At 45.9% G+C, this 25,971-nt stretch overlaps 1 protein-coding gene across 1 annotated transcript in view; it reads right to left on the bottom strand.

Annotated features, from left to right (window-relative positions):
- Nucleotides 1-3,713, bottom strand: part of Smchd1 (structural maintenance of chromosomes flexible hinge domain containing 1) — a 153,866-nt gene extending 150,153 nt beyond the window's left edge. The window contains exon 1 of the mRNA XM_028874083.2: nt 3,375-3,713. Coding sequence (XP_028729916.1) covers nt 3,375-3,560 — 186 coding nt within the window. The 5' untranslated portion in view covers nt 3,561-3,713. The remainder of the gene's footprint in view (nt 1-3,374) is intronic.
- Between the last annotated feature and the right edge of the window lie 22,258 nt (nt 3,714-25,971).

Genomic DNA, 25,971 nt, shown 5'->3' on the forward strand with positions numbered 1-25,971 from the left:
GGGGCAATTCCAGAAGGGCTATGGTAGAAGAAACCTATGTAAAAACTCTTGGCCAAGACAGACAGGATCCAGGGGGAGATTGCCCTCCCTTCAGAGTCTTAGACGTGATTCTGGGACGTTTTCTTTACAGCATTCCATTGCTGTCACTGGCAGCAGAACCCCGGGTGAGCCTGACCTGATCTGCTGCTAGTACCTTGCTGTGGGATAATGCCTTTGTACACTGGTTTAATAAAATGCTGATTGGCCAGTAGCCAGGCAGGATGTATAGGTGGGATAAGCAGACAAGGAGAGTTCTGGGAAGAGGAAGGCTGAGTCAGGAGATGCCAGCCCACCATCCAGGGAGCAGCATGTAAAGCACACAGGTAAAGCCATAGAACACATGGCAACATACAGATTGACAGAAACGGGCTGAGTTTAAGTTAGTACTAAGCCTGAGCTAAAAGCTGAACAGTTTTTTTAATAAAAAAAAAAAATGTTTCCTATAGTAAAAAGGAAGCAGCAGAAAGGTATAACACAAAGTACAGGGGTTCTAGGCTTGGATACTAACTTACCTTTTAATATCCAATTTATATATCTAAGAGTTAGACATTTATTTCACAGAGGATAGGAAGAAACAGTATATTTCCAGAAGGAAAGGAAATGCTTTCTGAAAAGCAATTTAAAAATATGTATTATAAGAACCACGGTGCCTAACACTTATAATCCCAGACGTAAACAAGGAGACCCTTGAGTTTTCTAAATAAAATAAACAATAAAAAGTTAATACATACACATACACATACACATACACACACACACACACACACACACACACACTACTGGCCTTTTTGGCTAAAATTAAAGGTTTAAAAAAAAAAAAACTAGGCAAGTTGGAGACACACCTGTCACTTTAACACTCTGAAGTCTGAGGTATGAGGAATGCCACAAGTCTGGGGTCAACCTGGGTTACAAAGAGGAGAGACCTTGTCTCTAGAGATGGTTAAGAAAAGGGGGGTGGGAGCGGCCTGTTGATAGAGCACTGCGGAGTCTGATGACCTGAGCAGGAAAGAACCAACTTGTTCTCTTGTTCAAGTTGTTCTCTGTCCTCCACCTGTGCCACAGTACACGCAAGTGAGTGCACGTGTATGCACACATACACAGAAATGTGTAAAAAAGACAAAAGACCTTTAAAGACAGTTCTGAAATAATAAAAAAAAAAAGTCATGAATTAAAAAATGTTTATCGTAGCAGTACTAAAAATTACAATTCTGGAAGTAAATTTCAATTGTGATAGTAAAGAGAGCACACCCGAGTCTATGAATCCCGCATTAAGACAGCCATTTCTGGGGTTGGAGAGCTGGCTCAGCGGTTAAGAGCACCTGTTCTTGCAGAGGACCTGGTTTGATTCCCAGCACCCATATGCTAGCTCACAAGACACCTCTTCTGGTCTCTGAAGGCACCAGGCATGAGTCGGTGCACAGACATACAGGCAGGCAAACACCCATACACATAAAATAATAAGTAACATTTTTTTAAAAAAGTAAAACAGACTTTCCTGGCAATTTTAACTAAAAAAAAAGAAAAGAAAAGAAAGAAAGAAAATATAAAGTTGTATTACAATGACATAAAAGGAAGCGGGACCCACAGGAGTTAACGCTGAGGCTCCCCAGTTTTTAAATTGCTGGCACTGAAAAACAAGCAGGGATCCTGACCAGCCTTGGCTACAGTATGAGAATCAGTCTTAAAACAAGACACTGTCAGGCAGTGGTGGCACATGCCTTTAATCCCAGCACTCAAGAAGCAGAGCCTGGAGGATGTCTGTGAGATCCAGGACAGGCACTAAAACTACACAGAGAAACCCTGTCTTGAAAAAAAAAACAAAAACAAAAACAAAAACAAAAAAAAACACAAAACAAAAAACAAGACACTGAGAATCTGCCACATATACGCAGGCACAGATAGAATGAACTTCAGAGTTTACCTAGTTTCCCCCTAATTCATGTATCCATTCCAAATTATGTGGGCAGTTACCATGTGTCAAGACACTGGGAATAGAGCTACAAACAGAAGAAAGTTCACCTTGGCAAAGTAAATCTCAATTTGAATTGTTTCAACAACTGTACAAAATTAAGTCCTAGGCCTGTGTTTTTTGACATGTAAGCTGCCACTGGTCGAATGACCCTTTCACAGGGGTCGCCTAAGACCATCTGAAAACAAGTTATTTACATTACGATCCATACAGTAGCAAAATTACTATTACAAAGTAGCAAGGAAAATAATTTTATGGTTAGGAATCACCACACAACATGAACTGTAGTAAAGGTCACAGCATTAGAAAGGCTGAGAACCACTGTCTTAGACCAATGCTAAACTTAAGTCTTCTGGAGGCAAAACACCACTTCCAATTCTTTCCTTTGAAGCTGTTTCTGTGGTTAATTCAGGCATTACCATATTCCTTCTTTTAAAAGCTCAGAACCCAGAAAGGTGGTAGTTTGTGCCCGTGACTACCAACTCTAGACCGCAAAGGCAGGATGATCCAAAGTTCGAGGACAACCTGGTCAACACCGAGACTTCGAGGTTAGCCAGAGCTACACAGCGAGACCTTGTCTCAAAACAAATCCCCACGACACCCCTCCCCGAAACGTACTCACGAGCTCAGGCAACAGTAACACCACCAATCCATAAAGCACCTCACAGTTTAAAGCAGATTTTGATACATAGTCATTCATTTTTCAAGTCGGTATACACTTTCTTTGTTGTCCCCAGGGACACTTGAGGGTAGTTCAGGAACTCCCAAGAAGGTTGGCGCTCAGAAAACAAGGAGGACAGCTACGCATACTAACCTAACTCGAGAGTTACGATGTGGAAGAAGCCTCCTGGGACCGGACCAGGCAAACCTTTCTGACAAGACAACCTGGGAAATCACTAAATCCTCTCCTTGAACCTGGGGTTCCGGGACTGCCGGAATTTCAGCACTTCTCACCCTCGCAACCCTCGCAACGCTGACTCTACAGTGGATAACACAACTCTGCCGTCTACTTTGGAAGTTACAAACTGAAAGACCAACACAGGTGCTTCTCCTACAGGATGATGAACTCACTGCTCGGCGGCGATCGAGCAGTTGCTAAGCCCGATAAGCGCCCTCTAACTTCGAGATCTCTAACCCTAGGCCAGCAGAGGCCCACGGAGGGGCGGGACCACATGCTCCCGGGCCGAAGCCAGGCCCGTCGGAACATCCAGTCGGGGGGATCATCCGCAACGCGGGCAGAGGCCGAAGCCGAGGTCGAGGCCGCAGGACCAAGGCCGACTTGACAAGTTTATGGCGGTTTACCCAGCCAGGCTTCGGGCCACCCCCCACCTCTTCGCAAGCATCCCTCCTGTGCCCTGGGGCGTACCTGAGACACCGAAGCGCGGAACCCCGCATAGCCCGCGCGCTCCGAGACCTGCAGCGAGCGTTCCCCGAGCTCCGAGTCCTTCCCGCGCCGGTCAAACAAGTACACCGTCCGACAGCCGTCGACGCCGCCGTCCCTCCCAGACCCCGCCGAGAGGCCGCCGGCATCGCTGGCGCCCTTCGCTGCCATACTGGGGAGGAGTGGGGTGGGGGGGGGGGTGAGGAAGGAAAGCGAACACCCTGCACGGGCCTCGGTCGCGCTTCGTGGCGAGGCCGCCTCCCCTCCGCGCGCGAGCGAGTGCGCGCGCGAGCGTGCGTCCCCCCCTCGGCTCCCGCCGCCGCGGCTCGGGGCCTCGGGCCGGACGCGCAGCACCTTCCGCGGCTGCGGCTGCGGCTGCGGCCGGGAAAAGCAACCCGGGAACCGATTCAAACGCTCTCTTGCCGGGGTGCCAGACGTCACTTCCGCGGCCCGCGCGCGGAGGCAGGGACGCGCTGCGCACGCCTGGGAGTCGGCTGGCTGCGCCCGCCGCCGCCCACGCGAGCCTGGGGTGCCGTGGGACCCGAGCGAGAGCAGGGCCGCCGCCGGCGCGGCTGGCTGCGCAGGAGGAAGAGGGCGGCGGGCGGAGACCCGGCCAGTCCGGCAGGCCGCGGGGCGGGGCGGGGCTTCGCGCGTCTTTCTCCCCCTCCCCCCGCCCCCCAGGCCACGCCCCCCCGGGCCTCACGCGCACTTGCGGGGGACGGGGGGGACGGGAGGACAGGGACGGGCGAGCGGCGGGAAAGACAGCTCCCGGCGCCTCCGGGGCGCTCGCGGGAGGGCGGCTCGCGGGCGCGTCGCCCCCCGGGGAGTGGGGAGAAGCTCTGTGCTGGCTCAGGCTCGAGCGTCCCGGTTCTTCCTTCTCGGCTCGCTCGCCATGCGGTCTCTTGCAGGGCGCGATGGACGCGGTGGCGGGAAGCGTGGGGTCACGCGGGTCCCCACGCGGCCGACACGCTGGCCAGGACGCTTCGCCCGGCGCGTCCGCTTCCCTCGCGGTCGTGGGTGGGTTCTAGTTGGGGGGGACACAAGGAGACAAAGCTGGGCCTGGAGGAAGAACCGCGCCTCTGACGTCACCGCGGCCGCCTGGCTCGACCCCCCCCCCAGGGGTGTGCTGGGCGCTGAGGCTCTCCCTCCGTGGCTGCGGGTCCCACTCTTAACGGGATGGGTGCCTGTTGACCGAATAACCTCTAACCCGCTCGCCGAGGTTAAGTTAGAGTCTCCTAAGTGCGTAATGTGTGGGACACCCTCCACGAAAACTTCAGCACCGATGTTGCGGGATGCGCTTCATAACTCTACTGAGAGCACTAAACAAAAGTAACCTTTGCGGAGGACCAGACTTGCATCTCGGGTTCTTAAACCTGGGTGTTTTGTACTTGAGAGCAACAGGTAAATTAATGAAAACCCAAGGTAATCATGGTTTAGGGAGTCCTTTTAGGGTTTCCACAAGTTGGATCACATTTAAGTGTGCTGCTTTTACGAGGTTTGCTGGAGCCTTTATGGTTTAATGATAAAGCCAGCTTCACAAACTCGGTGCACCTTAGGGACAGACCTGGTTGTTGGCACCGAGGGCAGAACTGAAGGATTGTCGGTTCGACATACTTTACAGGTAGAACATGAAACTGAACAAAAGTGCGAAGGCGTGTGTCGGGCGGCATAAATAGTATGACTAGGAGGAGACTACTGGGCAGTAGGTCGTACATGAAACTGTGGCCAAAAGCCGTGCATGTCTCAGAATGGGAGCATGGGAAGCCTGGAGACACAAAATTAGCCCCCAGCCATCAAGGGATTTCTGTCAAGTCTCACTGTAATCTGGGTTTTTGTCAGCTTTCCTATCCTGCACAGGCTAACCTCGAACTTTGATCCTCCTGCCTTAACCTCAGGAATGCTGGGAAGGCGTGCGTCACTACTCCTAGCTGACATTTCACATTTTTATCTTAAAATCTCACAGAACCATTTCCTTCTATCCCTTTCTGTACTGTGTTAGACTTAAATGACTCAAGGAAAACAAATATTCCTGGCCAGCACTCCGGGGCAGAGGCAGGCAGCTCTCTGAGTTCGAGGCCAACCTGGTCTACAGAGAGAATTCCAGGACAGCCAGAGCTACACAGAGAAACTCTGTCTTAGAAAGAAAAAACAAGAAAGGAAGGAATGAAAGAACGAAGGAAGGAAAAGAAAAACAGTTTCTCTAAATCTTTGTTTAATGAGCAAGATGAATTACCTTTGTGGTTCAGCAAATCGAGACTTAACAGCCAGAGGGTCAACAGGGCAGTTTCTCTGTAATACCAAATTATAAATCTCATGAATACAAATAGAAGCACTGTGTGTGTGTGTGTGTGTGTGTGTGTGTGTGTGTGTGTGTGTGTGTGTGTGTGTACACTGAGTGCAGCTGCCCCTTGAAGGTCAGAGGACTTGGATTCTCTGGAGTTGGAGTTGTAGGTGGTTGTAAATCACCAGATATGGGTGCAGAGAATTGAACTCTCAACATCAGGTCCTGATGTGGATCTTTTGTGTGTTTGTTTTCATTATTTAGAGAACACTTTATTAGTTTCTGTAATCAAGCCCTCATACATAAGACCCTACGTATTTAACACAGTGTGTAATTCCTGTACTAACAGAAAAGAAAGAAGAAGCTTAATATTTCTAGACCAATATGGCTATTATTGTGCTGCCACAATTACATGGTAAATTAGCATACTTTTTCCCAAAGTTGACAGCATAGCTAATATTTCCAAAGATTCAAATCATATGTGTATCCATACTTATATTAAAACAACAACAGGAGTATTGTGTTATGCATCAATAGTAGCAACAGCTTTCCCAGGTTCAGCTGACATGCCTTAAACCCATCACCTTGAAGCAGGTAGTTCTCTGAGTTCAAGGTCAGACTCTTCTACAGATAAAGTTACAGGACAGCCAGGGCTACACCGAGAAGCCTTGTCTTGGGGAAAAAAAAAAAAAAACCTGGTTAAAAGTGGGTGTGGTGATAAACATTTTAGTCCCAGAACTAAAGGAAGAACTTGGGAGGCAGAAGTCTCTAAGCTCAAAGGCAGCCAAATCTACAAAGTGAATTCTAGGCTGGCCACGGCTAGATAAGGGGGACCCTCCCTCAAGCCTGTTGAGTTCAGTGATGTACCCACCATTTGACTGGGCTGCTGGGGTGCCTAACACAGGAATGTGGCTTGAGCCCAAGAGTTCAAACTAAAGGAGACTTATCTAAAAATTTAAATTAAATTAGCCAGGCGATGGTGGTGCACCCCTTTAATCCCAGCACTTGGAAGGCAGGCAGACTTCTGTGAGTTTGAGGCCAGCCTGGTCTACAGAGTGAGTTCCAGGACAGCCGGGGCTGTTACACAGAGAAACTCTGTCTCAAAAAACTAGGGGAATATTAAATTAGAGTGATCTCTAATAAATATTTCACAAAAAGGAAAAAGAGAAGCCAGAGAATTGGCCCAGGCAAACTTGGGAACCCCGGTTCCATCTTTGGAACCCACACAAAGAGGGAAAGAGAGAACCAACTTCAAAAAGTTCTGACTTCCACACTTGCATGCTGGCATATCCCCCTAGAAATCATAATAAGTAAAATTTTTTTTTTTTTTTGTTTTGTTTTTTGTTTTTTGTTTTGTTTTTCGAGACAGGGTTTCTCTGCGTAGTTTTGCGCCTTTCCTGGAGCTCACTTGGTAGCCCAGGCTGGCCTCGAACTCACAGAGATCCGCCTGCCTCTGCCTCCCGAGTGCTGGGATTAAAGGCGTGCGCCACCACCGCCCGGCGTAAAATTGTTTTTAAAGGGAAAGACCAGCAACACACATGTTATTTGCGGGGCCTGGTGGTACGTGCCAGTAATTTTATCACCTGGAGTCTTGAAGCAAGGAGGATCACCATAAGACCAGCCTAGTGTACATAGTGAGTTCCAGACCATCCAGGGGTCCATACAAAGACTCAAAAGAAAGTTAAAAATAAAACTCATAATGTCTTTGGCCATTCGTTTGTTTGATTGTTATTTTGTATACATGAACCCGTTCATACATACTCTACTGTGTTTTGTTTACCTAACCACAATAAGTTGGGCCTGGTTTCAATCCTATAGTCTCAACTACCCAGAAGACTGGGATGGGAGGATCTCAAATTCAAGAAGTGCCTGGGCAACTTATTGAGAACCCTACCTCAAAAATTAAAAAAAAAAAAAAAAAAAAAAAAAAAAAGACTTGAGGATGTAGGGTTCATACATTTGGCATGTATGAACATGTGTGCCATGTGCATGCAGTGCCCGTGGAGGCCAGAGAGGGCATCAGATGCCCTAGGACTAGAGCGACAGATGTTGTGAGCTGCCCATTTGGATGCTGAGAATCAAGCTCAGGTCCTCCAGAAGAGCAACCATGGCTCTTAGCCATCTCTCCAGCTCCACAAACAGAATTCTTGTCCACAGCGGTAGCTGTGGCCACATAAACTCATCAGTTTATTTGCAATCCTGATAGGAAACGTTGCGTCACCATCAGCAACAGCACTCAGAGGAGGAAAGTTGACAAATTAGCTGAGGCAAGAGTAGAGTGGCAAAGGTTCCTCGGAGAAAGCTAATGACTCATGGAATGTCTTGGCTTATGAAATGAACTAGGTGCTGCTCTTTAAGACCTGCTGCTGGTGCACACAGAAGACTGTTACTATCTGTACTATTGACCTGCATTTTTTTTCTCCTTTACCGCAATCCATTGCCTAATTTTTAGTATTTATATAGTGGTTTAGAAGAAGCTAGAAAAAAACAATAACATAGTCTGAGTGTCTGTTGATTGTTACAAATACTCGATTATGTGAGTTGTGTGTCTGTGCGTCTGGTGTTTGCTTTGAGACAGGTTCTTGCTAATGTAATCAAGTTGGCTTTTCTATCTCAGGACTTCAGATTCTACTTCCTGAGAGCTGAACTTTCACACTTGCACCGCCACACCCGATGTTCATGGTTGCATGTGTGCATGCATTTAAATGTAGTGCCTGTGATGTGGTAAATAAAACCCCACCCATGCACGTGCATGCAAACAACCCTCACCCAGTAGATTATGAAAGAAAAACCATGAAAGTAGGAGAGAACGTGTTGAAAAGAAGGTTCTGGAGTGAGAAGTGGGTAAGAGAGGTCAGTGAGGGTGAGTATGAACAAAAGTGAACATTTAAAATGATCAAGATTAAATTAGTTTTTAATTTTTCTTTTGTTGTTTTTATTTTCAGGCAGGGTTTCCCTATGCAGCCCTGACCATCCTGTAGCTTACTCTGTAGACCAGGCTGGCCTTGACTCCGCTGCCTCCAGAGTGCTGGGATTAAAGGTGGGTGCCACTATGCCTGGCTGTATTTTTAAATTTTTCTAAAACTATAATGCAGTGGCTTAAGACAGGAACCATTTGTTAGCATTTAGGCTGCTCTTAGGGTCCTGACAGGATATACCTCAACTGTAGCCACTAAGAACACACCCTCTGTGCACATTTGCTATGTTTCCTTATAAAAGGTGAGCCTTGTATACCTCCAGTGTCTCTCTCTCTCTCTCTCTCTCTCTCTCTCTCTCTCTCTCTCTCTCTCTCTCTCTCTCTCTCTTCCTTTGCTCTCATCCCCAGGGACAGGTCCCTGTCCCCTTCTTTGCCCCTTCTCTCTCCCCTTCCCCTCAATAAACCTCCTACGTGGGCCCTGTTGTATGGTGTGACTCCTTCCCGCCATTTTTAAAATACAACACCATTTATGGCTCATGACTCTGTCATCTGTGCTGAGCTAGGCTGTGCAGCTCCGCTGGCCCCCTGTGAGATTGCTTACTTAGAATAGTCACCGGCGGCTTAAGTAAGGTGAGTGGCACATGAGGACGACTCACTTCCATGGCTAGCAGTCAGTTAGCTGAGGCTTGGCTTAATTACATTAGTTCTCCTCTAATTAGACAGCTCTACCAGGATGGCCTAGTTTCTAACCGGATCATCACACGCTGCAAAAACAAGAGCGTCAATGTGTAAGTGTTCATCAAGGCCCTGCCTGCCTCGTGTTTGCTGATGCTGGAGTAGCCACAGATAGCCACATAGCTATGCCCCCCCCAGCCCCCCCCCCCCCCGCCCGTGTGATCCCCTCCCACAGCACAAACGGGTTTACAAAAATCCCTAGTGAAGCCGGGCGGTGGTGGCGCACGCCTTTAATCCCAGCACTCGGGAGGCAGAGGCAGGCGGATCTCTGTGAGTTCGAGTCCAGCCTGGGCTACCAAGTGAGTCCCAGGAAAGGTGCAAAGCCACAGAGAAACCCTGTCTCGAAAAATCAAAAAAAAAAAAAAAAAATCCCTAGTGATTCTGTCTGTCGGGTTTGAGCGGTGGTATATAATTCAGTGGTAACAATTCACATGACATACGGATGTGGAGATCTCAGGTTCAGTCCCTAGCATTACCGAATAAAAGAAAGAGAGAAGAAGGGAGAGATCATGTTAGAGTAGGAAAACGAAGTGCAGTTCCTTGGTAATAGTAACACTTTAAGTCTGCAGTTTCTTGTTAATAAACAGTAGCACAGAGTCCCTAAATCAAAGATGTTTCTTTTGTGTAGCTGGTTTAGCAGTCCAAGGGGCCACACCTGGTGATGTCTTCTTGCTGGCAGAGTCCCTAGGCAGTTCAGGGCATCACGTGGTAAGGGCCTAGGAATGGGCATCTGTCTCCTGCTTACACACACACTCCCCCCCCCACCTTAATGACTTTATCACCTCCCTGTGGCCCAGTCTCTAAATGCCTTAATTGGATTAAATTTCCACCCTCTTAATAACTCAAAATAGTGATTAAACTCCAGCGGGAATTTCCCAGACGACAAACACATTCAAACATAGCCGGCGAATCCTCCAAATTAAAAAAAGTGCTTTAAAAAAGGGCAAGAAGGATGTCTCTTCAATGTCCTTATCATCTCAAACGTTATTTTGATTTTGTTCTGGAAAGTAAAGGGCAATCTCAATGGCATAAGTTCAGGCTTTGCCCGTTAAAATGCTATGTGACTCTGAGCCCCAGACCTACCAACCTGGTAAATAACATTTTAGGACCCCTTCTCATTCCAATTTCAACAATTGCCATGTTTTGGGGGGAGAGGTTGCATGTCTAGGTAGAGAGTCATTGGCAAGTACATGATCTCTAGAACATGTGAGTTGCCTGTTGATTTTGTCCTGTTTGGGACAGGAGAATAATTTACGAGGTTTCTTTTGAGCCCATCTGCCTATACAGTTATATAACTATTTGATGGAGGAGGATTATTTCTTTTTCTTCATATTTTACTTTATATAACATTATATATATATATACACATTACATTTCATATATTATATCCCCACTTCAGTTTCCCCTCCTTCCTCTCCTCCCAGCGCCTCCTCCCCACCTCCCATCTCCCCAAGTTCCATTCCTCCTCCCTTTCCCTGCAGAAAAGGGCAGGCCTCCAAGGGATATCAAACATGATATATCAAATTGCAATACAACTAGGCACATTCCCTCATACTAAGGCCAGATGAGACAACCCAGTAGGGGGAAGGGTCCCAAAGGCAGGCAACAGAGACAGCCCCTAATACCTCTATTAGGAGTCCCACAAAAGCACCAAGCTACACAACCATATGTGTGTGTGTGTGTGTGTGTGTGTGTGTGTGTGTGTGTGTATGCAGAGGATTAAGGTCAGACCCATACAGGCTCCCTGATTGTTGATTTAGTCTCTGTGAGCCTCCTATGAACCCTGGTTAGTTGATTCTGTGGGCCATTTTCTTGTGGTGTCCTTGCCTCCCTCTGGCTCCTACAATCCTTCCTCCCCCTCTTTTGCAAGATTCCCTGATCTCCACCTCACGTTGGGCTGTGGGTCTCTGAGTCTGCTCCCATCAGATGCTGGGTGAAGCCTCTCTGATGACAATTATGCTGGGTCCCAGTCTATGAGTATAACAGAGTATCATTTGGAAACATGTCATTGGCCTTTTCTTTTTTTTTTTTCCAGTTGTGTTTGGTCCTCTCCTAGGCCTCTGGTTCCTGGCCTCTCAGGTAGTATCAAGCTTGGGCTCCCTCCCTTGGCATGGGTCTCAAGCTGGACCAGTCATTGCTTGGCTACTCCCACAGGTTCTGTGGCACCTTTACCCCAGCACATCTTGCAGGCAGGACAAATTGTAGGTCAAAAGATTTGTGGCTGGGTTGTTGCCCCAATCAATCCCTCCACTGGAAGTCTTGCCTTGTTACAGAAGATAGCCAGTTCAATGCCTAGGAGTCTTAGCTAGGGTCACTCTAGTAAATTCCTGGGAGTTTCCATGACACTAGGTTTCTACCTCACCTTAATACATTCCCCTTGAACTCTCCTTGTTACTCAGCCTCTCTGAGTCTGTGGATTGTGGCATGATTATCCTTTACTTTACAGCTAATATCCACTTATACATGATTACATACCAGGTTTGGAGGACCATTTTTTTAACCCACAGGGAATCATTTCAAATCTGTATATACTCTACTCCCCCCCACTCCTGGGATTAAATGCAAGGCTTCATACATGCTAAGTATAGGGTCCATCATTGGGCAACGCCCTCAGCTCCTCCTTTCAGTCCATCACTGCACAGAAATCCTTGCTCTTTTTCTGTCTCTAAAACCCTCGGGCATATGGGCTTTTGGAAATACGTCCTCAACAAGAAGCATCTTTCCAACTCTCCACTGTTCTAGTTATCAATTGCTGAGTGACAAACTGCCTGAGAACCTAGTTCTTTTCTTAAAAGTGGAGTAGGTAGAGGGTGTCATGAGACCATCTCAGGACTGTCTAGCTATGGGCAAAAATACCATAATTCTTTGGGAACCACCGACGTAGCATGTGCCCTTCCCTATATGTGCGCTGAAATGTCACACGTGTGTGAAAAGTCAACGAACAACTTGTGGGAATATCAAATTCAAGCTGCCAAAGCTTGGTGGCAAGTGCTTTTACCCACTGAGCAATCTCGGAAACAGTGCTTTTTTTCTTCTGGGTCTGATCAATTATTTACTGCTTTTAAAGACTCTGATTATTGCCTGGACTCAGACTTAGTAATAGAAGCTCTCAGCCAGGGCAAGCTTATGTTTCTCAGCAATCAGTTCCTGGTGTTTTCTTCTCTTTCTTTTTTCTTTTCTTTTTTTTTTTTTTTTTTTTTTTTTTTTGAGACAGGGTTTCTCTGTGTAGCTTTGTGCCTTTCCTGGAACTCACTCTGTAGCCCAGGCTGGCCTCACAGAGATCTGCCTGGCTCTGCCTCCCGAGTGCTGGGATTAAAGGCCTGTGCCACCACTGCCTGGCCAGGTTCCTGGTATTTTCTTTGGTTCCCTTCTGCTGACCAAAAGCTTAGCATACTTTGCAGCCTCTTCATTTTTCTTAGTTTGTTGTTTCTTACATCAGCGTTTGTATTGCAGGACATATGGAGTAACAGGGCACTGAATCTTGAGTGGTTTGGTCCTAGGCTTCTTACCTTCTTTGTTTAAAGGCTTTGTGACAGCATATTGGTAGATGTGATGGCTATTCTTAGTTGTCAACATGACCATAACTGGAGTGAAGTATAATCCAGAAATGGAGGGCGCATTTGTGATCCAAGATCTAGAGACAGGATGACACATGCCTTTAATCCAAGCCTTGAGTCTGGAAGGCACATCTTTAATCTGGACCACACCTTCTGTTGGAAGCCTATATAAGGACAATGGAAGAAGGAAGGGTTTGTTCTTCGCCTGTTTGCCCTCTCCTCGTCAGCACATCCATTCCTTCTTCAGGATCCCAGCAGACCAGCTGAGATGCCCAGCCTTGTGGGACTGAGCAGCTTCTAGATTCTTGGACTTTCCATTCATAACTAGCCATTGTTGAACTATAGCCTGTAAGCCATTCCAATAAATTCATATATATATATATATATATCTGTCAGTCCAGGACCACCCCCCTCCAATAACAAAGATGAGAACTCTTGAATTGGCATCTACAATGTATTCCCAAATATTCTGTGCTTCCTTTCTCTGGTTCTTGGTCCACAACAAAAATGACCACTATGCATCGGGTGCACTCTGCTATGGGGTCAAAACTTGTTTCATGGGAAAACCTTGCTTGTGGTTCCACCACTGATTTCAGCCACATAACCCTCCCACTCTTCACCCAGAGCATCAGCAGATACTTATGTGGCCATGCTCTTCTCATAGAAAGTACAAAGCTGGGGCTGGAGAGATGGCTCAGAGGTTAAGAGCACTGACTGCTCTTCCAGAGGTCCTGAGTTCAATTCCCAGCACCCACATGGTTGCTCACAACCATCTGTAAATGTGGTGGTAATCTAATTGTACTGAAATGTGATTTTGAGTGTATGTTAATAAATAAAGTTGCCCGGGGGTCAGAGCTATTAGAGCCATAGCAAGAGTGTGGCGGTGGTGGCACACGCCTTTAATCCCATAGATCTCTGTGTTCAGGGATACAGCCAGCATTGGAGACATATGCCTTTAAGACCTGGGGAGCTGCACATACAGACAGTGTTTGGGTTTACAACCAATGAGAAGGCAGAACAAAATACTATAAAAAGACGCTCTCTTTTGGGAAGCTGGGACACGGCAGGAGGAAGGGTGAGATTTTAGCTCTGAGCTCTGACCTCTCGGCTTTCTCTTTTACATTGGTTCTATGTTTCTTATTTAATAAGACTGTTGGTTACATCTACATCTGGCGCCCAACGTTCGTGTTACGAATTCTTGAAAAAGCTGTTTGCCTGTGGCCGTGTGAGCCCTAGTTCAGGCCCACGTTAGACTCAGCCGGTGGTGGTGGTGGTGGTGGTGGTGGTGGTGGTGGTGGTGGTGGCGGCGGCGGCGGCGGCGGCGGCGGCGCACGCCGGTAGGATTTGCTGAAGGAGACAGAGGCAGGAGGATCCCGAGTTTGAGCCAGCCTAGGAGGCTTGGGAGAAGCTTTGGCCCGGAATGAACCACAAACAGTGGTGGGACCATGGAAGCAGTGGCTACTGCTCCACGTTGCCAGCTCCTTCTCATCGTGTTGGTGACTGCGGTGATACTGCTACCAGGGACAAAGGGTTTACTGCTGCTGGTTCAGAGAAGAATTGCCAGGACCATCGTGTTACAAGAAAGCATCGGCAAAGGTCAGTTTGGAAAATTTTGGCAAGACAAATTTTGGTGGGGAGAAATTGCTGTGAAGATTTTCTGTTCTAGGGAAGAATGTTCATGGTTCCGAGAGACAGACATTTATCAGACTGTGATTGCTCCAAACCACAGAGGAGGCACAAAAAAAAAAAAAAGTCTGCATGGAACCATGACCACACCTAACAGCACCTTTGAAATCTTCAAAAGGACTATGGTAAAGCCATTAAGCTGAAAGATCTGCTTTGGACTACAAACTGGTCAGGACAATTTTGAGATGGCTAGCTGAGATGATCCAGCCTGACAGACTACTTGAACAAGGACTTGAAACAAGCCCTGGACTTTCCTTTTATGCAGAGACTGGACAAATGATACAGGACTTGACAATTAATCCAAAAATTTTCTTTTCAAGATTCCCTAAAGATATCTTCACCTCTAGAAAGCAAAAAGAAAAAGAGAATAAGATATGAGATAGATCATTGAATCTACTCTGAGAAAAAAGGTAAAGAAATAATAGAATAAATAGGTAGATCATTGAATCTACACTGAAGAAAAAGGGGAAGATATAAAAATGACAAAAGGTAGACTACTGAATGTATTATGAAAAGAAAAAAGAATATGGATATGATAAGATAAAAAGGGATATTATGGAATCTACTTTTAAAAAGGAACTACTTGTTTTAAATAAGATAAGTAATGAAAATTTTTTGGTCTGAGTTTTTCAGATGTTACTGGACTGGACATTGTTAATATATATAATGGAGTTTTTATCTGAATCTGTCAAATGTTAATGGACTAGATATCATTAATGTAATTTTTGGCTGTATATATTGTATATACTTATTGGATAGTTTTTCTTGTATTAGTTATAAGCTTTCTTTAATTTTAGACAAAAAGAGAGGAAATGTGGTATTGTGTTCCCCAAAATATCGTGTACCTTAATAAACTTATCTGGGGTCAGAGAACAAAAAGCCACTAGTTAGGCAGTGATAGCACACACCTTTAATCCTAGCATTCCAGAGATAGAAATCCCTCTGGATCTCTGTGAGTTCAAGGCCACATTGGAAAAAGCCAAGCATGGTGACACACGCCTTTAATCCCAGAAAGCCAGCCTTTAATCCCAGAGAGTGGTGGTAGAAAGCAGAAAGATATAAGGCGTGAGGACCAGAAACTAGCAGCATTTGGCTGGTTAAGCATGTGGCTGGTTAAGCTTCAGGCTTTCGAGCAGCAGTTCAGCTGAGACCCATTCCGGATGAGGACTCAGAGGCCTCCAGTCTGAGGAGACAAGACCAGCTGAGGATCCGGCGAGGTGAGATAGCTGTGGCTTGTTCTGTCTCTCTGATCTTCCAGTGTTCACCCCAATAACTGGCCTCGGGTTTGATTTTATTAATAAGAACTTTTAAAATCCTGCTACAGATGTGGCACCCTCTTCTGTGTGCATAATAAATAAATAAATCTTAAAAAAAAAAAAAGAAAGTACAAAGCTTGTGTCCATCATCCACTTGAATGAATTTCTAACAGCTAGAAGCTGGGAAGGAGATTTTCAACTTCATTTTGATGCAGCCAACTGGCTAGAAGGCATGGAGGGCCAGGGGTGTTGTTTCGGGGGAAGACCCTACTACTACTTTCTTAACTGGTGATGAGGAGCTGGTGACAGTGAAGAGAACATGAAAGGAGGGGAAAACAAGATTTGTTAATATTGTAGGGGTGAGGGTACATGCCTTTAACCCCAGAACTGGGGAGGTAGAGGCCGAAGGATTAAAAACTCAAGATCAACCTCAGCTACATAGGGAGCGCAAGGCCAGCCTGATACATATGGGACTCTATTTCAAAACAAGTAAGTTAATTAACAAGTGAATAAATAAGTAAGACTTCTATGATACTTATGTGTTGTGTCCTGGTGCTTTTATACCAAGGATATATTGCATACGGCATCAAGTGTTATAGAGTATGCCCATTTCCAAATTTACCAAATAATGCAAATTCCATACTCCCCAGTACTGGAGTCACAGGCATTGCTGCTCTGTGACTCTGCCAACGCTAAGGGGCGTTTTACACCCCTCCTTTTGGCTTTGACTTGTTTTGTTGGAGACAGGGTCTCAGTTTGTGACTCAGTTGTCATCCTCCTGTCTGGCCCGTCCCTGTGCTGATCCACATTACTGGCGTATGTCACCACTCAGGGATTCCTTCTCTTGTTTCTCATGTTCTCTCACTTGGTATTGTGGCCATCTTTGATTCCACAGTGGTTCTAACCACAGCTTAATAAAGAATGAAAGCCTGCTAGGTTTGGTGGCTCAGGCCCATAATCCCAGTACTCAAAAAGCTGAGGCAAGAGGACTGTGAGTTTGAGGCTAGCCTGGGCTATTAGTTGCTGTCTCAAGCCAGGTGGGGGAAGACTACATCCTAAGCTTTTAAAACCTGCTTGTGCCACTACTTGTATTGGAAACACTTAACTGTGAACAAAAAGCTGCTATTTGCACCTCAAGCTCACGACCTTTTCCCATAACCCTTGATACTTTCATAGTGTTCTCATACTGTAGCCTGTACATTCTGATTCAACCATGGTGCTGTGAGTCAGGTTCCCTAATGACACAGGAGGACCAAATCTTTAACTCATGAATTATTTTATAACATTTTCTCCCTGACAGGGCATGGTGGTGCACACCTATAATCTCAGCACTCTCAAGGCTGAGGCAGTTGGCTCTCAAATTTAAAGGCAGCTTGGACTGCATAGCATGACCTTACTTTGAACAATTTTTTTCTGAGACAGGGTTTCTCTGTATAGCCCTGGCTGTCCTGGAACTTGTTCTGTAGACCAGGCTGGACTTGAACTCAGAGACCTGAGTTCTGGGTACCTGGGCCCCTCTGACCTTCACATATACAAAATAGCACTAGCATGCCTTTCCCCTATGACTCCCTACATTCAAAATAAATAAAACGTAATTTTTTAAAAAACGCTTAAGCTTTCAGGAAAAAAAGTAACAAAGTAATTTTGCCCAAATTTCAAATAATATTAACAATTATTAGACTTATTTGGCAGGCAGTATTGACACACACCTTTAATCCCAGCACTTAGGAGGCAGAGACAGGTGGATCTCTGTGAGTTCCAGGCCAGCCTGGGCTACAGAGTGAGATCCAGGACAGGCACCAAAGCTACACAGAGAAACCCTGTCTCAAAAAACAAAAAACAAAAAATCCATGAAGTGTCATGGTGGATTGGACACCTTTCATGCCATTTAAAATGAAGCAACTACAGTTAGTGAAAGCAAGAATGATAGGGAACAGGTGGGGTGTGTCCATCCTGCAGCTCTTGAGCCACACACATATAATCCAGGATGTTTATGAATGCTGCTCAACACGTTCGGAGACAACAACATCATATTGCAAGGTCAAAGACTGTATATCCCGGGTGGGTACAAATTCTTGAAACTTCCTGCTATAACCGAAACTTGCCTGTAAGAACTGCTCCTAAGCCTTGTTTACATGGGCAGTTCTAGGTGACCCAGGGCTGCATAGTGAGATGCTGTCTCAAGAAAAGAGATGTGGCTAAGAGAAATGAAACTGATTATCAGAAAAAAAAAAAAAAGCTGTGGTTTGTGAGCCTAGAGAAGTACATGGGGGAGGAGCATGTTACAGTGTGATCTTTTGTTTTTGAGCAGAGAGAACAAAGATTTATTAAGGAAAAATGAGAAAGAATTTTGGAGATGGGAGGAGTTCCAAGAGGGCTACCCCATGTTGTAGTATTTTATTTGCACTATATTAAAGAGCCGGTGTGGTGCCAGAGACAAGAAAACTGAGCCTGGAGTAAAGATTTATGCTCCCAGGGGCTAGACCCAACCCCAGCTTAGCTGTGCAAACCCAAGATGAAAAAAGGTAAAACTAGCATAGAAACAAAAAATTATAGTGATGCCTTAGAAGTATTAATTTAGCTGGGCGGTAGTGGCGTACGTCTTTAATCCCAGCACTCGGGAGGCAGAGGCAGGCGGATCTCTGTGAGTTCGAGGCCAGCCTGGGCTACCAAGTGAGTTCCAGGAAAGGCGCAAAGCTACACAGAGAAACCCTGTCTCAGGGGGGAACAAAGAGGAAGTATTAATTTATTCATTAAATCCATTAAGCACTTGTTCCCAAACATAAATATATAATGGGTTGGGCACTGGGACTTTATATAAAGTCCTACCCAAGAGCAGTGGCACAGGAAGACTGTTTCTAGACTTCACTTTCTTTTCCTTGGCCATTCCCCAGCTCTTTCTCTCCTTTACCAACTGCCTGCCCACATCCTTTGTTTAGCCAATCAGCTCAATTTAAAGATTCTCCCCACAAATAAGAAGGTTCTGTGCTGCTGCCTCTTCCCATTCCATTTCAATCCCGCCCTTGGGGATGCAATTAGATTTAGAAATCTCCCCCTCCCCCCTAAAAGACGGTTGTCCTTTTTGCTTGACAAATAAAAAAAAAATGCAACCAACACAGAACTATATAATAAGGAAAGCCATATCCAATTAGCTAAGGGTGGTGATGCGCAGGAGAATTGAGAATTGAGAATTCAAGGCCAGACTGTGAGTAAATTTGTTGCAACTCTGTGGGTTTGGTCCCCGGTTTGGGCACCAAAACATGAGTTTTGCAACTCTGGGGAGAGGTGTCCTGACTACCTGAGAGTCGGGCAACACCTTGTGCTGCTTAGGACGGCTCTGGTGGCTGGAGCTGCAAAGAGGCAGCCCAACCCTGGAGGGTGAGGTATCTCAGACACACCTCAAGCGGTTTAGCACAGCTCTGAAGGCTGGAGCTGAGAAGAGACAGTTTCAGCCCTGGAGGGTGAGGTATCCCCGACTTGCTCTATCCACTGAGGGATGTCTCAGCAAGGATCTTCTCTACGCCAGTGAATGAAGATCTTCACACCCAAAACTCTTTTGAGAAAGAGATTTATTTGAGAAGGAGAGTAGCCGCCTCTACCAGGGTGGAGAGAACAGCTCCTTTTTCTTAACTGACAGGCAGGGTGGTTTACATAGAATGTCTTGGGGGTGGAGTCAACCAGGGGTTGACTTGGGGTCCAGGGTTCTACCGTCCTGCTCTGTGATTGGTTGGTTTCACAAGTCAGTTGGCCAGGGGCAGAGATGGCTCTGATTTGAGCCAAACTGTGTTTCTTTCACTGACCTTTCTTGGCTTTTTAACACTAACTCTAAGGCCAGGGCACATTTCTTTCACTGACTCTGATTCTAGGGACCAAGAGTGTTATTTTGGTACTGGTTTCAGAGTCAGGGGATGTTTCCTTGGTTCATTTCTCTGATTCAGGTCCTAAACCCAGGCTGTGTTTCTTTCCCTGGTCCTGGGCCCCAGGGCCAGGATTCTACTGCCCTGCTCTGTGATTGGTTGGTTTCACAAGTCACTTGGCCCCGGGGGAAAGAGATGGCTCTGATTTGAGCCAAACTGTGTTTCTTTCACTGGCCTTATCTGAGTCATCTTTCCCTAGTTCTGGGCTCCAGGTTCAGGGTGGGTTCCTTTAGCCAGCCCCATTTCCCTACACAGACTGTAATACATTGCGAGTTCCAGGCCACCTGAGCTACAGAAAGACCCTGTCTCAACAATCAAGGCTGAGTGCAGTGGCAGCTATGAAGAGAATTTTTATAGGGTTTCTATTCTAAGGTTGACAGAAATGGTGTCGGCAAAGCAGTGTCCATCATGTTCTTTCAACATACGCAGTCACTCAGTCCTCACAGTCTTCCACATGCCGCACAGCACGACCCCTTCTCTCTGTCCTCGATAGCAGGGCCTGGTGACAGGTTCAGCTGATGGAGGATCTGGACCCCATGACACACCTATGATGTGCGAAGGTTCCTTGCTGTTGAAGACATTTACTACTTACCCCAACTGGATGATGCCGAATGTGCTGTTGTTGTGGTTAGGTGGAGACTATCAACTTACAGCTGGCCTTACACTCCAAATTCCAGCCTCAGGGCCCAGCCTTCCTGGATTTCATCAAACCCAAAGCAGTATTAGAAAATATGGTGAGAGAAACTTTGCCTCTGTGACAATCTGGGATATGACTGCCATCAGCTGCAGTAAGAGTTATGAGCTGTGGGTGATGGAGACCAAACCTATTAAGTCTGTGTCCACTATGGAGAATAATTTGAACATGGACTTGACACTCCCCGGGGCTATAAAAAAAAAAAAAACAAAAATAAAAACATGAAGACAAGTAGAGCATGAGGAGTCAACAGAGGGCAAAGCTGACCACTTTCTTTAAAGGCATGCACCACCACCTCCTGGCCCAACTAGATTATTAAATGGCTTTTAATGCCTCGAAACCAATCTATTGTTTGTTTGGTTGGCTGGGATTAAAGGCATGCACCACCACCGCCGCCACTACCACCCGGCTTTAGCTGACCACTTTGTGATAGAGAGCTCAGCTCCCTCATTGCTGAAAAGCTGGGCTTCCTTGCCTTCTCTGCCTGTGGAAATAGATTGGATGGGGAGAAGAAAGGCTCGAACTCCATCCCTTCCCCAGTCAAGCATGTAGATCCTACAAGAGGAATTCTCAATGACCCGTTTAAACTTGGTAAGATGACTTTCATCATCCCTTTGTCCTTTTCTGTGTCTGGACATGAGGTGGCCATTGAATTCATGAAATTACTTCAGTCTTGTGTTACCTGCACAAGACACAAGGTCAAGTCAACAAGAGCAGTCAACATTCCCACAGGCAGCACTAACTTGACTGGGTGAGTTACACACACACACACACACACACACACACACACACACACACACACACACACGGAAAAAAAAGGAAGAAAGAATATAAAAAGGACATGAGGTTGGAAGAGGATGTTTGAGGTAGGTATGATCAAAATATGTTATTTACATATATGAAATTGTCAAAGAATAAAAGGTATTCCTAATTTTAAAAAAAAATCCCTGTTCTTTCTATGCAGTAGTTGGAGAGAATGAAGCTGGAGGAAATGAGAATACTCAGGATACTGTAGTGGTGGGTACATGTCATTCTACATTGGTCCAAACCTATAAATGAAAAACACAAAGGACAGGATGGCTCAGTGGCTAAAAGCACTTACTACACAAGTCTGAGAACCTGAGTCTGAATCTCCAGAACCCACATAAACCTGGACCAAGAGCCCCTGTAATCCCAGTGCTCCTGTGGGGAGCATGGGGTCAGCTGGTTTGATGTACTCAGCAGAAAAACAGCCAAGATGGAAAGTAAGGACAACATTTGAGGTTGTCCTCTGGCCTCCGCATGCGCTCTGGGACACACAGCTGCCTTCACATAGATGAATGCACATACACACAAACCATCTGCACACAGTGTAAAGGCTAGTGGAAATTATGAAAGGATGAACGGCGCTGGTGGGTCGGCGGAAGAGTCACGGCCATGGCAGAACCCACTATTAGTTTTTAGAGCTTTAATGGAGGGAAGGGGGGGGGGAGAAACCAGGCCTGGTGGGGGAGGGAAGCGGGGCAGAGCAGACAGCAGAGAGAAAACAGAAAGAGAGGGTGGTGGTCCGAGTCCAGCTTTTTAAGGCTGGTATGTACATAGTCGCCCGCTGATGATGTAAGACATTAAACCCGGAAGAGTGAGAGCAGAACACTAACATATTATGCTTTGGAGATAATGATATGCAGGTGATGGTTCCTCAGTTGTAACAAACGTACCATTCTGGTGGATGATATCAGCTATGGGGAGGCCGTACATAGGTGGAGACAGAGTCTGTGAGAATGGAAGAAGTGTCTAAGTTCCTTTCAATTTTGCTGTAAACCAGAAACTTCTTTAGAAAAATGAAATACTGTTTGATTGATTGAAATAGATTTTCCTGTAGCCCAAACCGGATTCAATTCAATATGTAGATGAAGATGTGTATTACAGGTGTGAGCCATCATGCCCATTTTTCTTTGTAAAAGTACACATGGGTGAGTATTCAGGTACGAGGGAATGCTCATGTACAGTCTCCATCAGCATTAATGCTGGCCTGAGTTAGAATTGCCTAGGTTCTGTGTGATGAGAGAGCTGATAAAGTAACATGGAACAGCTCTCATTTTGTTTTAAATTAGACTGAAGTTGATTTTCCAACTTCAGAACTGGATTTCTTTTTAGTTCTAACAGCTTTACTTTGGGGTTTAATAAATATTGCTGGCAGAAGCCAGTCTGACAATGTATGAGAGCTGTTGAGAGTGAGGAAAGGTATATAGCCAGATTTAAACCCCTTTTAAAGAACATTTGACATGACTGAAAGTGTCTGTTACAAAATACATCTGATTTGTAGCGTATATTCATTATCTGACAGGGGTAAACTCACACACAATTACATTGTTTCAGACACTGCCTCAAGACAGCAGAAAGGAAGCGGTATCCCTCTGCAGACCGAGTTCTGTTTCTCATCTAGGTTTCGGTTTCCTAAAAGAGAGCTCTTCTGTTCAGCAAAAACTGGCTGTTTCTCACACTCCTCTTGCAGGACCATTAGCTTGTTACTTACTGATTGCGTTCAGCATCCCCGGAAGCCAAGACAGCAACACAAATGGACATCATTTAGTTCTGTGCGGCCATGGGAAACACGAGAGGTGAACACAGTTTTCTTTTCTGTCTTCCTCAAAGCCTGTAACTTTGAGTTAAATGCCCCACCAAGTAAAATTTGCCAAGCCCAGGCTCATTCCTCCTCTCAGCCATCTTCTGGCTTGAAGTGACTGCAGCTCTTCTAACCGCCACTCGGTTGTCCCTGGAGACTTAGCTTTCAAGCATTTCTGAAAGTTGATCTGGGTTAGAAATGTTTTTCTAGAAGAAACAGTAGATTTGCAAGGATAGAGTTACACAAATCACCCTGGATGCGGTACACACAGAGAGCCAAACATCTCCATCTTTAGTCTCTCTCTCTCTCTCTCTCTCTCTCTCTCTCTCTCTCTCTCTCTCTCTCTCTCTCTCTCTCTCTCTCTCACACACACACACACACACACACACACAGAGCCCACTTTGAAAGGCAAGTTACTCAGGACAAAACAGCAGAGATAAGCTGAGTTTTCGAGTGTGTGTGTGTGTGTGTGTGTGTGTGTGTGTGTGTGTGTGTGTTTTCTTCTTGGTTTTAGAATAGCTGTTTCCTGCTTCTACAGCTGCTGGGTGTGTCCCTCCTCCTGTTCCTGTGATCTAAACCTAAAAAAAGGAATCTTGAAAAAGAATAAAGAAGTTAAAGTCAAGTTATAAGTTCACACATTTCACACACCCACTGTTTATTTACAGGGTCCCATCTTAGATCCACAGGGTCTCAGCCCTTTCCATTTTGGAGAACGCTTTTGCCTTCCTGCAGAACTAAATCTTCCCAACCATGTTGCTTTTTCAGAACAAAAAAAAGTTGACACTAATTAGTATATTGTTTCAGCTTTGCATGTTTAAAACCTAAATACTACTTCCGACTCAAAGCCACATTCCTTAAGATTCACTCTTCAAAACCACAAGGAAGAGACAATAGAGGGCACTTTTAAATATTTATTTGTTATGTGTACAGTATTCTTTCTGCATGCATGCCTGCACTCCAGAAGAAGGCACCAGATCTCATTACAGATGGTTGTGAGCCACCATGTGATTGCTGGGAATTGAGCTCAGGACCTCTGGAAGAACAGGCAGTGCTCTTAACCTCTGAGCGGTCTCTCCAGCCCAGTAGAGGGCATTTAACGGTGTAATTGTGTTCTCCCCTCTTTGTCTCCCAAGCCTCTAAACTCTCTCCCAGAGGAGAACTGTGATGTATGGGAAACAGCCAGTCGGGATGGGAGGGAAAAATGACCCCAGATATTTAGCAGCTCTTGAGCATCTTCAGGCTCTACCCAGATCAGAGCTCCCGGTTTTCCTCTGTCCTACATGTGTTTTTCACGGAGTGCCCCTCTTGGAGCTCCATCCCTGCTAGGCTTTTTGGTAGCTCTTTAGCCAGCAAAATCACTTCTCCAACCAGCACCCTGTACTCTAATCAGGACTGGGGAGACCTTGATAACGGAGATAAATGATGTTTTCCTCTGGACATGGAAACATGATTCTAACCAAACATAATAAACACTGTACTGCATTTGTAAAAAAAAAAAAGGCTGGTAATTCCTTAGTGGGTCAACCCACAGCAAACCTTATGATAAGGTCCTCTTCACTTGATCTGATTGAAATATCCCTCCATCGGTTATTCACAAGTTCAGTGACAGGTATGGTTTGGTATATGGTCTTTCCTATGGCTACTGAGGTTTATTTATGTTTAGTTAATTTTTATTTGTGTGTGTGTGTGCGCGCGCGCGCGTGCGCGCGCGCGTGTGTTCCAGTCTGTGTGTGTATGCATACATGCATACGGGTGTCCATAGAGGCCAGAAGGGAGATCGGATCTACTGGAGTTGGAGTTACAGGTGAATATCCATCTGTCCATTGTTTGTTTGTTTGAGACAGGGTTTCACTGTGTAGCCTGGCTATCCTGGAACTCACTCTGTAGGCCAGGTTGGCCTTGAATTCACAGAGATTTTTCCTTGCCTCTGACTCCTGAGCGCTGGGGTTGAAGGCATGCACCACCACCGCCCTGTTGTTTTTCATTAAATACAGTGGCTGACCCCTTAAGCAACCGCTGTCCTAATCAGCATTTGCAGCTCCTTAGCTACCAGCAGCTGCACTGGCCCCAGCCAGGCGGGGATTCTGTTCCCTCAGGCACCGGCTCTCTTACAGCCCCTAAAGGAACTTTATCTAGATCTCTGTCCTTCTGTAGAATTCAGGATTCAAAGGCTGAGGTGAAATTCTGCTCTCCCAGAAAGACTGAATAGCAAGTAGCTAACCTTCTTTCCTTGCTCATGTCTTCCAGGGGAAAAAAAGGCGTCCTTCTGCTCAGCCCCCACTTAAGAACCCCGGCTACACTTGGTTCCTCCCTACCACTTCCTGTCAGCTAGTGGCTGATTCAGCCTCCTGACCCCAGGTTAATTTTATTTAATCCAACAAATATACGTCTTTGCATTGTTAACAGAAGCAGCAGAAAAAATGTAACACACTTTTACACAGTTAAAATATTCCACAACACTACCGACATTTATTTATTTTTTTGACGTGAAGTGTTACTGTGTTGCTCTTGTTGTTCCCTAGAATAAGAAAACCCCTGAATTTAAGCTCACGACATCCTGTGCTTCCCAGGTTTGGACTACAGCTGGGCTTGGCTTCAAAGCTTTATTGTTCATTAGATGTCTTCTTCTTTTTTTTTTTTTTTTTTGGTTTTTCGAGACAGGGTTTCTCTGTGTAGCTTTGTGCCTTTCCTGGGACTCACTTGGTAGTCCAGGCTGGCCTTGAACTCACAGAGATCCGCCTGCCTCTGCCTCCCGAGTGCTGGGGTTAAAGGCGTGCGCCACCACCGCCTGGCCTATAGATGTCTTCTTAATTCTCAGTGACTCTCCCATAGAATTGGAGTCCTCTGACTCTTCATTTTCTTTCTCTTTACTTGATTGATGCCCCCTAGATCCTCCCCCTCCCCCTTTTTGTCCTTCTTGAGGCAGTCTCATTT

This window comes from Peromyscus leucopus, chromosome 13 (assembly GCF_004664715.2).
Source record: "Peromyscus leucopus breed LL Stock chromosome 13, UCI_PerLeu_2.1, whole genome shotgun sequence".
Classification (NCBI taxonomy): domain Eukaryota; kingdom Metazoa; phylum Chordata; class Mammalia; order Rodentia; family Cricetidae; genus Peromyscus; species Peromyscus leucopus.